We start from the raw sequence: 17,004 nt of genomic DNA, 5'->3' as shown, positions 1-17,004 counted from the left end.
TAGCTCCATCCTTAGCATCCTTCTCCCAATATACCCAGAATCTCTCCTTTGCACATGTCAAAATCAATGCAATTTTGCCTCTCTGGCTTTATCTTCAAACCGTCGAACCGGAGCTGACTCTCTAATGTACTCATTCCTAACTCTGTCCATCCTCGTCACACCCAATACAAATCTTAACATGTTTAACTCTGCCACCTCTGGTTCTGTCTCCTGTCTTTTTGTCAGTTCCACTGTCTCCAACCCATATAATATAGCTTGTCTCACTACTGTTTTATGGCCCTTCCCTTTCACTCTTGCTGGTGCCCATCTATCACAAATCACTACTGACACTCTTCTCCACTCACTCCTTCCTTCCTGCCTGCCTGCATTCTCTTCTTCACCTCTCTTCCACAATCCCCATTACTCTGTACTGCTGATCCCAAGTATTTAAACTTATTCACCTTCACCTGCTCTACTCCCTGCATACTTATGATTCCTCTGACATCCCAGTCATTCACATACATGTATTCTTGGTCCTACTGACCTTCCTCTCTAGAGCATAGTTTCACCTCTCCAGGGTCTCTTCAACCTGCTCCCTATTCTCTTTACAGATCAAAATGTCACCTGCAAACATCATTGTCCATGGGGACTGTCTATTCTCCTCTGTCAACCTGTCCATCACCACTGCAAATAAAGTGCTAAGAGGTGAATCCCGATGTTATCTCACTGCAACCTTAAATGTATCTGTTACTCCTACCGTTGACCTCACTACTGCCTCAAGTCCCTTGTATACATCCTTTATCACTCTTACATACTTCTCTACCACTCCCGATTTCCTCATATAATACCAGAACTCCTCAATAGGCACTGTGTGATATGCTTTCTCTAGGTCCACAAACACAATGCAACTCCTTTTGGCCTTCTCTATAATTCTCCATCAACACCCTCAGAGCAAACATTGCATCTGCAGTGCTCTTTCCCAGCATGAAACCATATTGCTGCTCACTAATCACCACCTCTCTTCTTAACCTAGCTTCTAATACTATTTCCCATAACTTCATGCTGTGGCTCATCAATTTTATCCATCTATAGTTACTACAGTTCTGCACATCACCCTTATTCTTAAAAAATTGGTACCAGCGCACATTTCTATTCTTCAGGCATCCTCTCACTTTCTAAGATTACAATAAACAATCTGGTTAAATACTCCACTGTCATCTCTCCTAAACACATTCATGCTTCCCCCGGTTCTCCATCTGAACCAACGGCCTTCCTATTCTACATAGCTATACTTGCTTCCTCCTTGCTACTCTGTTGCACTACCAGGTTCACAATCCCCATATCATCCAACCTTATCTCTCTCTCTCATTCATCAACCTCTAAAAAGTACTCTTTCCATCTACTCAACACATTCTCCTAGCTAGCGAGTATGTTTCCTTTATTATCCTTTTTTACCGTAACCTCTTTAGTGTCCAGTCCCTCATACAACTCGCCTTATCTTTAGCCTTTGCCACCTTACACCTTATCTCCTTGCAATCGTGTCTGCTTTCTTCATCTCTCTATCCCATTCCTTCTTCGCCAACCTCTTCCTTTGTATATTCTTCTGTACTTCCCCATTCAACCACAAGATTTCTCTGTCCTCCTTCCTCTGTCTAGATGTCACACCAAGCACCCTTCTAGCTGTTTCCCTTACCACTTCTGCTGTAGATGCCCAGCTATCTGTAACCCTTCACTGCCACCTGGTGCCTGTCTAATCTAATCCCTGAACTCCCAATTTACAAGGCTTCCTTTTTTAACTTCTACCATTTGATCCTTAGCTCTGCCCTCACCATCCTCTTCCTTTCTTCTTAATCTACAGCTTCACCCAAAAGACCACCTATGCTAACTATACTTTCCCCTGCCACCACTTTTCAGTCTCCAATCTCCCTCAGACTGCCCATCCTACACAGGATATAATCCACCTATGTGCATCTTCCTCCACTCTTGTGTGTCACCCTCTTCTGAAAAGACGCATTCTCCACAGCAATGTCCATTCTTTCCTCAAAATTCACTATCATCTGATCTTCTTCATTCCTCTCCTTGAAACTATACCTATACATCACCTCCCCATCCCCTGTATTCCTACCAATATGTCCATTGAAATCCACTCCAATCACCACTTTCCCTTGGGTACACTATCCACTACTTCATCCACCTCACTCTAGAAATATTCTTTCTCATCCACACCCAACTTGTGGGACATATGCATTTAATAACATATTATTGTTTCAATTCCCAGCTTCATAATCAACACTCTTTTCACCTCCAAAACACTCTTTTGACATATTGCTCCTTCAGGAAAACCCCTACCTCATTTCTCCTCCCATCCACACCATGCTAGAACAATTTGAATCCACCTCCGATACACCTGGCCTTACCCCACTCTCATTTCGTCTCTTGCATGCACAATATATTAGTCTTCTCTATCATATCAGCTAACTCTCTCCCTTTACCAGTCATAATGCCAACATTCAGTACCCTCACTTCTCTCCTCCTGCCTCCAGACATGCCTTTACCCTCCTCTTCTTCTTTGGCCAATAGTAGCCCAATTTCCCCCAGCACCCTATTCCAAATATATCAGTGACCTAAACACACAATACACAAATTACACTAAACAGACAGAATGAAATTAAATATGCACCTTTGAACTGTAAAATATTAACATAGTTTCAAAATATACTTACAGCTGATTAGAGGATATATCCTTTTTTGATTCATCAACATGTTCAGAGTCCTCCCCAAAGTCAAACTGTTCCAATAGCTTCTAGAGAAAAGAAATATTGTTTATTCAAAATTGTTATTAAACAATGTACCAATCAACTTTTTTTCTATGAAAAAGAAATTTAAACACAATGAAGATTGGAACTTATATAATGTTTCCATCCATCCATCCATCCATCCATCCATCCATCCATCCATCCATTTTCCAACCCGCTGAATCCGAACACAGGGTCACGGGGGTCTGCTGGAGCCAATCCCAGCCAACACAGGGCACAAGGCAGGAAACAATCCTGGGCAGGGTGCCAACCCACCGCAGTATATAATGTTTCCTCATAGTTTATATTAAAAAGTATGAAAAGGCCTTAAATGCAAATATTCTAAAGTAAAGCTCCACAAGAGCCTGAAATAATTACATTCAACTTAAAATGCTAAAGTTTAAGATTAAACATACTGATTTATAAAGCAGTTTGAATAAAAAATAAAAAGTATTGAAATACTTTGTTCACAATGTTCAGCATTCCAAAATGATATGAATATTTATTACCTTGTTAAAAGAAACTCTTTGCTCCAGGGGATTCAATGTGTTTGCTGCTGCAGCGGCAGCAGTGAGCTGAGCTGTGAGTGCCTGCAATTGCACGACAAGTCCTGCATCCAAGGCCTGAAGTAATGAAGGCTGTGGCTTCTGTTGCTGCATCTGTAAAGTTTGCACTAATTGTTGAAGCTTAAGTATAAAACAGAACAAAACAAAAATCAAAGTTTCAGTCTTAACTGATGAGAGTGTATCAAGGGGCATAATAAACTCATTCTACATTAAAAAAAATTGTCATTGCCAAAGATGCATATCTTTATCTTTAAAATACAATTCTTCACTTATCCCAGCTGTTTCATGGGTAAGATGTATTTTAATAGACATGTAATTGCACAACGTATTTTTTTTTTTTTTTTTACACGAGAGAGACTACAATAGCTGAAGGTTGCCAGCTCAAATGTATTTGGCAAACTATGTCCAAAAAAAAAAATAAATTACACTGACTGTGCCTTAAAGATTCAGTAAAGTATTATTATGTGGGGTGTGCATTCTTTAGTGTTTTTTGGGAGCAAACATATATGGCCTTAAGCTAGGGTTGAATGATTAATTGACTTGAAATTGAAATCACAATCTGAAATAATGTAATTGGCAAATCACAAAGGTTGCAATTAAGGAAATACATTAAGCAGCATGTCACAAATAGGGCTACTAGACTAAATGTTGTTATTCAAATATGCAACCCCAAATCAGGAAAAAGTTGGGACGGTATGGAAAATACAAAAATAAAAATGCATGTATATACAGTAATCCCTCGCTATATCGCGCTTCGACTTTCGCGGCTTCACTCCATTGCGGATTTTATATGTAAGCATATTTAAATATATATCGCGGATTTTTTGCTGGTTCGCGGATTTCTGCGGACAATGGGTCTTTTAATTTCTGGTACACGCTTCCTCAGTTGGTTTGCCCAGTTGATTTCATACAAGGGACGCTATTGGCAGATGGCTGAGAAGCTACCCAACCACAGCGCATATTATGTATTAAATAAAACTCCTCAAATATATTGTGAGCAAGGGGGCTGTTCGCACCCCTAGAGGACACGACCGCTCCTCAAAAAACGCTGAAAGATTACCTGCACACTGCTCCCTTCTTTGCTGGGCTTACATGTGGGTGCTTTGCAAGAGATATGCTTCCCGCATGGTGCTTCGCATACTTAAAAGATCAAACAGCACGTATTGATTTTTGATTGTTTGCTTTCCTCTCTCTCTCTCTCTCTCTCGGACATTCTCTGCTCCCAGCGGGAGGGGGTGTGAGCAGAGGGGCTGTTCGCACACTGGCCTAGAGGATATGGACGCTCCTCTAAAAAATGCTGAAAAAATGCTTGCTTCCTTCCTTGCAGCTACAGTACTTTGTCCGGCGGTGCTTCGCATACTTAAAAGCCAAACAGCCCTATTGATTTTTGAATGTTTGCTTTTTCTCTCTCTCTCTCTCTCTCTGACGCGCACTCCTTTGAAGAGGAAGATATGTTTGCATTCTTTTAATTGTGAGACGGAACGGTCATCTCTGTCTTGTCATAGAGCACAGTTTAAACTTTTGAAAAAGAAACAAATGTTTGTTTGCAGTGTTTGAATAAAGTTCCTGTCTCTCTACAACCTCCCGTGTTTCTGTGCAATCTGTGACCCAAGCATGACAATATAAAAATAACCATATAAGCATATGGTTTCTACTTCGTGGATTTTCACCTTTCGCGGGGGGGGTCTGGAACGCAACCCCCGCGATGGAGGAGGGATTACTGTAATGAATGTCTATTAACAAAAACATGAAATATCTTGGGTTCATTCTGTCTGCAATGAAATAAAAGTCAAAGAAAATATAAGAATCACTGCATTTTTTTAAATTTGCATTTTCCATACCATCCCAGCTTTTTATGATTTGGTGTTGTAATTTGAATTTATTTGAAAATGGTCTTATTCGAAGGCAAAAATCAAACAATGTAAAAGAATGGTTGTTTATTTTAATCACACTAATTTTGGCATTGTGTTACTACAGATGCTAAGCTTCAGTATTTTGCAGATCTGTTTTCACATTCCACTACCAGCCTTTTGTAATTTTAAATGCTTAGCTTGGTTTATTATTTAATAAAACTTTCAGCTGGACCCTTTCAAAACATTTTTTCAGTCCCACTACTGTGCTCTTTGATCCAAAAAATAAGACCCGTTGCAGTGGGCTGGCCTTAGGAGGCCATCCCCATTCAAACGGACAATTAAGGATATCATTCAATAATTTTTGAAATTACGAAAAAATGCCGTACGTACAGTATGTACATTTTATAAGAAAGTATTTGTAGATTAACAACCAAATAGGTAATATTTTTGAATTATAGGTGCTATTCTAGCAAGTATGATCACATATCACACCTAAACTGGCTAAATCAGCACAGACACTAATTCAGCATTACCTTCAGCAGGGCCAATTTAAAAAAATTACATTATAGATATTGCAAAAGGCTGGACAATGCCCCCACTCTTTAATTACATGATCACCTGATATTGGCAACAGAATTCCGCTATCAAACAGTATGAGCAAAGGCGCCAAATAGAGCCAGACTGAATAATGTGCCAAATTCGATCACTGTAGATGACGTGAATGTGGGACAATTCTAACCAAGTTGTACCGAGTGAGCTCTGTATGGGCAAGATTTTACTCTCATCTCTTTTTGTACTTTGCTGTGTGTGGGCGTGTGTCGTGCTCTCTCTTTTGCTTTATACATAGGTGCTATCTGGTTTGTTGACACGCTATTCTAATGTCCAGTAAGTTATTAACATAGTCTGTAGCACTCAATTAATATTCTAAAACCTGCAATGTGTTTATTGACTTGTTTTTTTATTATTAATGCTATTCTTCTGTTGTGTGGGTTCTGAGCGATTAGTCTGCTCTGTGGATGTGAACTCGTATATAAGCAAGTATTTCCAGGTATGCTGCTTAGATTCTTCAACATAGGCCACAAAAACTGAGGGCAGAAAATAAGAATTCTTACTTTCCTTCTAAATCGGAATATACCCAGCTATCAACTTACAACTTAAATAAATAAATAAATACTATGACCCCAGGACACCCATCTACAATCTTGACAAGTCTTATCAGAGGTGGTCTTCAAAGAGGAGTTGCAACAAAAAATCCATTCTTCTGAGGTGGAAACAAAAGCAAACACCTTACTTATGCATGAAACCACAGTGACTAGAGTGCAGAAAAACAGCAGTAGGTGCTCTGAACTGATACAAGTCAATATTTGGAAATTTTGGGTCTAGCACATGGCATTTTGTCCGCCAAAGGGCTGGGAACTAGCACACAGATAGAAGTTTGCATTCAACAGTGAAGGCTTTGGGCTGCATTTCTGCAAATGGAGTGGTGATTTGAACGAAATTGATGGCCCTCTCATTACTGAAAAGTAGAGACAGAATCTTATACATCATGCAATACCATCAGAGAGGTGTCCCATCACTCCCAACACCATTCTAAAGCATAACAATGACTCCAAACACACAGCCAGAAGAAAAAAAAATCTATAGTGAAAAGAGGATCAGGGAATCCTGCAACAGATGATTGTGTTTTGATAGTGTTCTGATCTTAACATCAAGTCAGTCTGGGATTACTTGCAGAGACAGAAGCAAGACAAACAGGCAAAATCTGCAGTGGGACTGTTCTCCAAGAGGGTTTAAAAAAACAAAACACAAAAATACCTTCAGAAACTGCATGCGAATGCACCTAAGAGAACTGCTGCCAGTTCAAGACAAAACCAAATATTGATTTCATATATTTTCTATTTGCTGGACTTTTAGGAAGTTTACCGATTTAAAATAAAACTATTAATGCCATTATTTTTAAAGCATGTCTGCTTTACAGGATTTTTTTTACAAATATTGTACTGTGTATGCACGTACAGTATGTATATATAAATACACATTTATTTCTTTGCCTGAAAATTGTTAGTTCTGCTCAAATACTGTATATAATATGCAGACATGGTCAAGATGGTGTTCATCAGAATGACTAAAATCTACTATATGCTGGGATTTGCACTCTGTAAAAGTATACAGATGTAGGTCGGACTTCTGCGGGTGAGAGCACCTCGTTTAAAACAGAAGTGATTATAGAAATGATGCACTTATCGAAGCTAACAGAACTATCACAAACAGTCAAACAATTCTTTATATCGGTGGTATGATGAAGAGCATCTCTGAACACACAATATGTAAGACTTTGAAGCAGATGTGCTACAGTAGCAGAAGATGACATAAGCCTTTACTTCTGCCATCTAAGAACAGAAAAATATAGCTACATTTGGGCATTTTGTTGATGTTTTTAAATAGTTACCAGCCACAGGTAAAACTGACCCGTTAACAGAGTGACCATACAACCCTTCCTGCACCACTGGCCAATAAATAGCTTCAACCAAGCCTTTAGCATTTATTATATATAAAAATATATTTTTATAAAAAATAAAAATTAGGGAAGCATAGAGAAGCTACAAAACTTCACCACAAATATTTCCACTCTCACCTGCTGTCCCTGAGGACTCTGAAGAAGTTGAGCAACAGCAGCAATTGTATCTGTGTTGGAAAGCTGTGATGTCCAGGAATCAGGAATGCCTTGAACAATGTTTGCTGGTGTGGCAGGCGTTACAGGAGTTCCTAAAAGGAATTTTAATAATGTATATTTCATATTATAGTTACTGAAATTCTTAAATATAAAAATACACAGGGCATGACTAGATCTTCATGAAATAATCATACACATTAAATAGTTTTAGGAGAGACAGCATAAAGTCAAATAAAATTTCCTACTTTAAAAATTCTAAAAGAAAAAAAAAACAAAAATACAAAAAACATTAAATGGGTTAAAAACACAACATGAGATAAACCTAGTAAGGCTAAGTATGGCTTGCCATTCTTGGAGCATTAAAACTGTAGATTTCAATATCTGTGAATACTGAAATAGAGAAGAGCTGTAGGCTTACCAGGTGTATTGTTACTGACTGTGGCAGTTGTACTGGCATGAGCAGAGGTTATGCTGGGAGGTAGTATGCCAGCTGCCATATCCAACAAGGGCTGTATGATGTCACTCTTAAAAACACTATTCTTCTGCCACAAGTTTAAAACCCGGACAATTTTGCTCTATAGAAGACGAGAAAGTTAGTTATGCCTGTAATTTTCTGAAATGGAACATAGGTTAACATTTCAAGAGAATAAACCAAAATTGCTGGGTCACTTCCATACTCCTACATAAATGTTAAGAGTTCACATAATGCATTTTCTTCAGAAAAATATATCAAACAGTGACAAAAAAGGTTTTACTAAAAACAGTACTTGTTTTTCAGATTCACATATCCCACTTTTAAGTGGTCTGGAGCCTATACAACTGTCTAGGGCTCATCTCACACTTGCACTCCAGGAAGGCAGCATGAGGCTCCCGGTCTCTGAAGCTAACCGACTTAATTCCCTTAATAACCGAATCACAATAATATCACAATTTCCTAGGAAAGAGGTCAATGCATTCACTTGACTGAACCACATAATTTGGCTTTTTCAATTATGCTGTGTTCACATACTAAGGAAAATTTCACATGATCACTGTTTATGTGATAGCTATCAGTAGGATAATGTGGATCTTTATTATCTGAATTCACTTATTTTTGATGTGATACTCAGGTCTCACCTCATTTTACTATAACAGAGTAAAAAGGGGAAAAAGAAAAAAAGAAAATGCTTAGCCAATAATTCAGCTTTTTTATTATACAGTACATTGGAAGATGCAGATGAAAACAACGTGTTCTGTTCTTTGTTTATTTTTACAAATAAATAAGTAGAGCAAACCTTTATGGCATGGTTTTTGGATCATGCAGTAAATTGATGACTAGCACAAAATTATACCAATCGATGGAGGCTGTTTTTTAAAAAGTTAGTGACAGAATCAGAGAATCATGTACAACAGGGCACTGAACTATGAAAGCAGGATACAGAAATACAAAAGAGAATTCTACTGTTTATACTTGTTTTGCAAATCTAGTGTGAACTGTTTAAAAACCAGTAATAACAACCAAAGGAAGGTTCAGCTACTAGTCATTAATCAGAAAAATTATTTCATTTTTAAAATAACATACAATTTTCAGCCAGGTTTCAATGCTTCACATGAAAGATATTTTAATTCATCTGCAAATATGTACATAACCAACCTTATGCATTGTTTCAGATAGGTACATTAAAAAAAATTAAACACTGACATTTTCTTTTATGCCATATGAATTAGATATTTTTATAAATATTTCATTAGTTAAAGTATGCATTTTATGGAAATTGTATTTAGTGTAATATTCTACAGTCACTGAACAATAAGCCTACAAAATTTCATTTTGTTAATAAAAAATTAACAGTCTGGTTATGCAGGAGATTAGTGTGAAAAGTTTGTTAAAGGGATAAAGGTGGACAAAAAAAAATTAGAACTGGGACTAGAATTGTCTGATCAAGCAACATGAAACTGGTGATTGGTATCGGCCTTAAAAAATCTAATAGGAGCATCCCTAAACACAAACATCTTATTCTTTTAATTTACTTTTTTCAAAACAAATGTTACTTCTGAAAAAAAAAAATCAGCCAACACAAACACTCACAATTTAAAAATGTAAAATGTGGGAAAACATTAAACATGGGAATGTTAAATTGGGATTCTGTTGTATTAAGAAAACAATAGTCGCAAGAGTCTATACAATCAAAAATCTTAAAAAGACAGTAATATAAGAATTAGCATTGATGTAAACACAACCTGATATTTTTGTGGTATCTCTTATATATATTTCTCTTCTGGTTCGTCCTGCTTCCACTTCAAAACCGGTCCCCGCCCACACACAGCCGACACAGCATTTCTTGATTCCTATTTGTCCTCTTCCATGTCATGCACTATACTGGCCTGCGGAGTGTAATACATCCAACAAGTACTCGAGGTGCTGCCACAACGGTAAAGCAGCTTTACCACCTTTGCGGGAGCCACCTTTGTCTTTATAACAGCTTCTTACATAGCAAACATCAGAAGCTAAAAATTATCGTGAACACATTCGAGAATACAACTCTTCTTTTGCGTTTGCTTCCATGGGTGCACAGATAACTCAACCTCCTGGCCACGGACCATACTGTTTTAAAATACACAGACAAATTTATCACCAAATCTCTTCACTATACGCTAACACTTCTACCTCTCCAGGATATGGACAGTTGTATGTTTTTGACACAGAGCAAGCTACTAAAGTACGCTTACAAAATAAAGCAAATTCTGCATGCAGCGAAAATGTACTTCTCCAGCTAGATTCCATGCTCAGAACCATCAACCCCTTCGCTAAATCATACAAACACATGCATGAAATTGCTCAGTCCAATCCAACAGCATCTGTATGAATGGTTTTCAAGGAAACCCCTAGGCAGGATTTACGATGATACAATGCCCCGACATGTCACACCGATGTTGCAGCGATTTTCGTCGGAGAAGATGGCGAAACACCTGCCGAAAGGGACATTTGCATCTATCCCATAGGCAACTCCTGTAAACAGATGTCCACGCTCAATATGAATTGTGATCCTATGGTTTACCCACTTTTATTCCCTTACGGAGACATTGGCTGGCACAAAGATTTACAACATGTTCCAGATAAAAGAACTGCCAAGCGAATAAGGCTTACTCAATGCCAATTTTACATGTACAGATTAGCAAAACATTTAGTATTTTGCACACCAGCGGCAAACTATTCCAACAGTACGTCGTAGATGCGTATGTTAAAACAGAGGGCGCGTGTCTCAACTATCTCAGATTACATCAACAAGATCTGTGCGTGGAACTATTAGACGCACTGCAAGCAAACGATGAAAATAACGTACGTGTAGGCAAAATGATCATATTACCGTCCACATTTCCAGGAAGTCCAAGGTACATGCAACAAAACTATCAGGATGCCATGTCTATAGTACGTAAATTCGGAAAGCCTAATTTATTTGTCACTTTCACATGTAATCCTGCTTGGCCGGAAATTCTACATGCACACTGCATCTTTCAAGAAGTATTTATTTCTTCTTGATGTCTGAATTCCTTTCTCACTGTTTTCCGTTCCTATTCTTACACCGCCGTATGCTATGGCGGGCATCGGCTAGTAGGTATGTAAAAGCATAAAACATCAAATGTATACAGCAAGCTCAAGATGCATTTAGATGTATCTGATACTATACATTACCAGGCAATGAATTATTACCTATGCAAGATATGGCAATATTGCAACACCATAGATACTGAACCATACAATGAACAGTGATTACGACACTCAACCAATCACAAGCCAAATTCACATTGTGTGACTTCTAGTTGTAGGGCTTGTCAGATTTGCCAACCACAGTTGCTGATCGTGTCACCGGAACATTTTAAATTTAAATGCCCATGGCATATTTAGTGCAGACCATTCAGCACAGTCATGTTCAGCCCTTTTCTGAAAGCCAAAAACGTGCTGCAATCTCTGCTTTTATTCATTTCTCCATTTTGTTTTGGCATATTAAATTTGAGACATCACACAGATCAACTTCTCTTCTGTTTATAAGGTCCAAAATACCCACGTTTTTTTATACTTCGTTGCCACTTTAAAAGCACTGTACTTCCGGATGAGCACTGATTGGTTATCAGATCTAACGAACACAGAGCCCACCCCAATGACTAAAGACACAGTCAAAACTGATGTTACTGAAGCAAGTCCCAAACTGGTTGGAGTGAGTCGTTGAGCATGTCACAATAGGCAACTGGTTCATGGGAGCATGCCGGCAACTGTATCGGACTCTCTGAAATTCTTCTTTCTTCTTCTTCTTTCGGCTACTCCCGTTAGGGGTTGCCACAGTGGAACATCTTCTTCCATAACCTGACTCTCTAAAATTACAGTACATAAATGAAGGCTATAACTGAAAATCTGTGGTAAAGTTGTTTAATATAATACAGTTTTAAGTGCAACTGCTATGATAAACATGGAAACTTGCTGCATCTCCTTCCTGTTCCATTTGGCTAGGTTGACTCTTTGAGCAGTTGCTTTCCCATTCTTGAGTAAAGTATGCTGTTTGACACAACCTACTTTTTAGCATAAATCTGTGTTCAATACAATGAACTGTTACGCTGGGATTATACTTCATGCGACGCGATGCAAGCTGCAGCGGACGCTCCTGCTACGCAAGCATTGTAGTGTTTATACTTGCGCGCGTACTTTACGTAAATCTGGTGGAATCCGCCAGTGCGAGATATTATCACGGTGAGAACATGTTCAGCTTCTCTGTATTGTGAATTGCCTAGAACACCCATTAAATTCCGATGACACCTTACCGCAATATCTCTGAAAATGATGGTTTATTGATTAAATCCATCAATCCAGGGATATGTCCATTCCAGCAAGCATTGGGCACAAGTGAGAAACAATCCCTGGACGAGGCCTCAGCACACTGAGGAAACACAGCAGGAAAACATGTAAACTCCAGGCAGGGAATATCAGCGACGTGACTCCCTGCAAAACAGCAGCGCTAACGCTCCGCCACTGTCTCACCCCCATGTGTGTAATTATTAACAGTATCATTATTTAAACGAAATTACCGATTTATCTGTAAAATGTAATATACATACTTTAATGCTTTTCATCATGAAAGTGATATCTAGTATAAATCTAAGGATTCTAAATGTGCAGAAAGTTGGAATATCATACATTTAATGTGCTCAGTGTGGCGATCTATTGCTGGAGATCCGCTTCTGTCAGGACCAGAGGAAGCCCTAGAAAAAAAGACGGCATGTGAGACTTTTAAAATGTATCGTGTCATTACGATCGGGAATATGCGACGCTTGAATATAAAAGCACCACGAATGCATCTGTATGTCGGCATTTTGCTTCACCACATCGAACCATTTATCAAACATCGAAGCACGCACACTGATCTTGTAGGACCCGCAAAGCGTCTTTCTGTCACATGTAGATAGTAAACAGAGACTCTGACATCACATTTCAACTTTTAGCACACTGCGCCCCCTGACTTTTTGCTAGTACTGCAACTCACGCCACGTCGCATTAATTTCTGAGGACCTGCTCAGAGGACGCATCAAATGAACGCTGAAAACGCGTGTCAGCCATGATGCAGGTGCGTACGCGTTCTGAGCGTGAAGTATAAATGAGCCATTCTGCTCAGGAAACCTTCCATAGTTTTACATAAATCACTTGTGGTTCCAAAGAGCACCACTTGTTTCAGATTCATTTCAACTGTTACCGCCCATTTGGGATAAATTAAAAGCAACACAACTTGGGAAAAAACATTGTACAAGAGGATGATGCATCTCCTTTACTGCACAATTTTAAAACGTGCTTGTCTGTTTGATAAATACAATGTGATGACTATGGTTATTTTAATCTGCTTTCGATAGCCTGCTCAATACGGACATGCATTAGCATAAACAAGTATGGTTATCTGCATAGAGGACCTAACATTACTGGGATTTAGGTTCTGCGTGCATAGTTTTCAACTGTAGTTGAATTTAGATGGTCGTATAAATGTTTCAGTGCAGTGCTCCAACAGCTTGCACAGTATGTTTTTTGATCAACATCATTACTATTGAAGACAAACTGTCATATTTTGTGTGATTCTTATAAAAAAAAAAAAGTGTCAGTTCATCTAGGTTCAACACTGCTTACAATTCTCAAGTTCAGACACAATCTAAAAAATGCTACAGAGATCAGAATAAAAAAAAACGCATTCAGCATGGACACCTGTATATCCACAATGCAATTCCCTCAGATTCGCCATTGTACTCACACTTAGTTAATGAATTTGTGATGAGTTACAAAACTGTTTAGAGCAATTTGTAAGTGTGATAGATCAATTTCTGACGCAGTGGCAGTACAACATAGTGCAGTAATGATCAGTTTTCGCGATTAGTATATTTCAGTAAACATAATAGTAATCAAGATTAATATATGGCTAATTGTAAAGCCCTAATTTGTATCATGAGAAGCAAAGAAAGAAATAAGTGAATTAGATGCTTACACGTCTTTCTAATACACTTTGTTATACAAGCCACACCTACTTACACTTCCATTTTAAAAAGGGCAAGATCTGCTTTAACAATTTAAAGTGTGACCCCCACCTCTCGTATCTACTAAGTAGCTATTAAAGGAATACTCCACCCAAAAAAGTTTTTTTATAAAAAAAAAATCTGTTACTTACTCCATAGTTGTTTGTACCGATGGCTGAAAAAAAACTTTAAATCTTATGGTTTTATCAAAGTGACAATTTTTCTGACACAATGGGCTTAAAAGCGGGGTGGGCCGGCCAACACTGAAATGTCAACTATTTTTAACGCATTATTCTCGTAATCAATTATCCAATCGTATGCTCACTATGTACAAAACGCTTGCATTTCTTAATAAAATGTTGTTAAATACGTACTTTCAGAAAAGTACAGTAGTATATGAAAGTGAAGTTTGTTCAGATTAACATTCTGAATAGAATACAGGACTGTTGACCTATGAATGGATCTGAAACAAGTCTTAAAATTACAAAACTTTGAGCCTTTTTCATAATATAACCTATATATGCCACACTCTATTTTGATAAAAAGGCAAATATTATACTTTTATTTTATACAATGTCTTTCTAGAGAGGAAGGCATCCCAAGGCACTCCTGTTTATGTATTTTGTACAGATGAAACACAGGCAGGTTAATAGTCTTGCTAAGGGTTACACCATGAATCAGCAATTGTGTGTTTTATCTCTTATTCACTGCCTATCCAAAGTTTACAGACAAAAGAAGACTCTGTTACATCACTTTAAATGATTACTTGTTCTTTTAAGGACCACAACAAACAACTTATTCTTACACATATCTAGCTTAAAATGAATTCTGCAGCTGAAACAGTTAAAATACCTTATCATCTGAAGGGCATCTGTACAGGTTCTGAAAAGTGTTGATTATGTTTTTGCTGAACCGTGGTGCAAACACATCCTTTTCTTGACCAAACTGATGCCGTGACTGACGTACAATGGAGTCAATAACATACAGTCCAGGAACTTTGTATTCTGGTTTGCACTGGAAGTAAAATATTAAAGTCAATGGATTGTAAACAGCAAAATATCCCCTTTAACATGCAACATTTATCATTATCTCTGGTTTTTGGTCCCAAATATATTTACTTTTGTTCAGAAGAACAAAATACACAATTGACAACCTTAATAAATGGGGAAAAATGTTAAACACCGTTAAAGCAATTTAAGAACAATTAAATTTGCTTATGTTCCTTGTTAACTAGAAAGAAAAAAAAAACTTTTAAACTAGGTACACTTGCGGTTATTAGTATTATTAAAAACAAACAACAGTTAACTGTTCAGACCAAATTATGGGAATGCAAATGATAAAAAAACTACAGTAATCCCTCGCTACATCGCGCTTCGACTTTCGCAGCTTCACTCTATCGCGGATTTTATATGTAAGCATATTTAAATATATATCGCGGATTTTTTGCTGGTTCGCGGATTTCTGCAGACAATGGGTCTTTTAATTTCTGGTACACGCTTCCTCAGTTCGTTTACTCAGTTAATTTCATACAAGGGACGCTATGGGCAGATGGCTGAGAAGCTACCCAACCACAGCGCGTATTATGTATTAAATAAAACTCCTCAAATATATTTGTGAGCACGGCGGCTGTTCGCACCCCTAGAGAACACAGCCACTCCTCAAAAAACGCTGAAAGATTACCTTCACTGTGCTCCCTTCTTTGCTGGGCTTACATGTGGCTGCTTTGCAAGCGATATGCTTCCCGCATGGTGCTTCCCATACTTAAAAGATCAAACAGCATGTATTGATTTTTGATTGTTTGCTTTCCTCTCTCTCTCTCTCTGCTCCTGATGGGAGGGGGTGTGAGCACAGGGGCTGTTCGCATACTGGCCTAGAGGATACGGACGCTCCTCTAAAAAATGCTGAAAAATGCTTGCTCCCTTCCTTGCAGCTACTTTGTCCGGCGGTGCTTCGCATACTTAAAAGCCAAACAGCCCTATTGATTTTTGACTGTTTGCTTTTTTCTCTCTCTCTCTGACGCGCACTCCTTTTGAAGAGGAAGATACTGTATGTTTTGCATTCTTTTAATTGTGAGACGGAACTGTCATCTCTGTCTTGTCATGGAGCACAGTTTAAACTTTTGAAAAGGAGACAAATGTTTGTTTGCAAATCTGTGACCCAAGCATGACAATATAAAAATAACCATACAAACATGGTTTCTACTTCGTGGATTTTCACCTTTCGCGGGGGGTCTGGAACGCAACCCCCGCGATGGAGGAGGGATTACTGTACTTAAAAAGTGAACTGTAGTAGAAGCAGTTGGTGTTATAATTAAAACATCCCCTAAACACCACCACCCTCATCATTTCCCCCACCTTTTTGGCAGATTCTAGAGCAGTGTTTCCCAACCTCGGCCCTGGGGGCACAATGTGGCTGCAGGTTTTTGTTCTAACCAGATTCCTAATCAGTGACAACACCCGATAACACTGATCTCATTTAATTAGCTGGTATTATTTTTCTTTTTATTATACATTCAGAAAAGCACAGCAGCATGATTTTTACATTTATAAGACATTGCTTTTGCTATAGATTTAAATGCTAAACTTTCTTTTGTTGATTTCATATTGTGCAGTTTT

General features: G+C 38.2%; 1 protein-coding gene across 38 annotated transcripts in view; it reads right to left on the bottom strand.

Annotated features, from left to right (window-relative positions):
* Positions 1-17,004, bottom strand: part of scaf8 (SR-related CTD-associated factor 8) — a 314,948-nt gene that overhangs the window by 125,421 nt on the left and 172,523 nt on the right. For 6 of the 38 annotated variants that reach the window (XM_051925171.1, XM_051925160.1, XM_051925197.1 and 3 more), the window contains exons 4-8: positions 15,242-15,403; positions 8,286-8,442; positions 7,829-7,959; positions 3,284-3,460; positions 2,703-2,782 (exon numbers count right to left, since the gene is read on the bottom strand). The exons of 24 other annotated variants lie outside the window; for them this stretch is intronic. In XM_051925171.1, coding sequence (XP_051781131.1) covers positions 2,703-2,782; positions 3,284-3,460; positions 7,829-7,959; positions 8,286-8,442; positions 15,242-15,403 — 707 coding nt within the window. The remainder of the gene's footprint in view (positions 1-2,702; positions 2,783-3,283; positions 3,461-7,828; positions 7,960-8,285; positions 8,443-15,241; positions 15,404-17,004) is intronic. 8 more of the 38 variants (XM_051925165.1, XM_051925180.1, XM_051925185.1 and 5 more) reach the window with 8 other exon arrangements.

This window comes from Erpetoichthys calabaricus, chromosome 3 (assembly GCF_900747795.2).
Source record: "Erpetoichthys calabaricus chromosome 3, fErpCal1.3, whole genome shotgun sequence".
Taxonomy (NCBI): Eukaryota; Metazoa; Chordata; class Cladistia; order Polypteriformes; family Polypteridae; genus Erpetoichthys; species Erpetoichthys calabaricus.
Note: the sequence above shows the minus strand (reverse complement) of the source record. Positions and strands in the feature narration are given on the sequence as shown.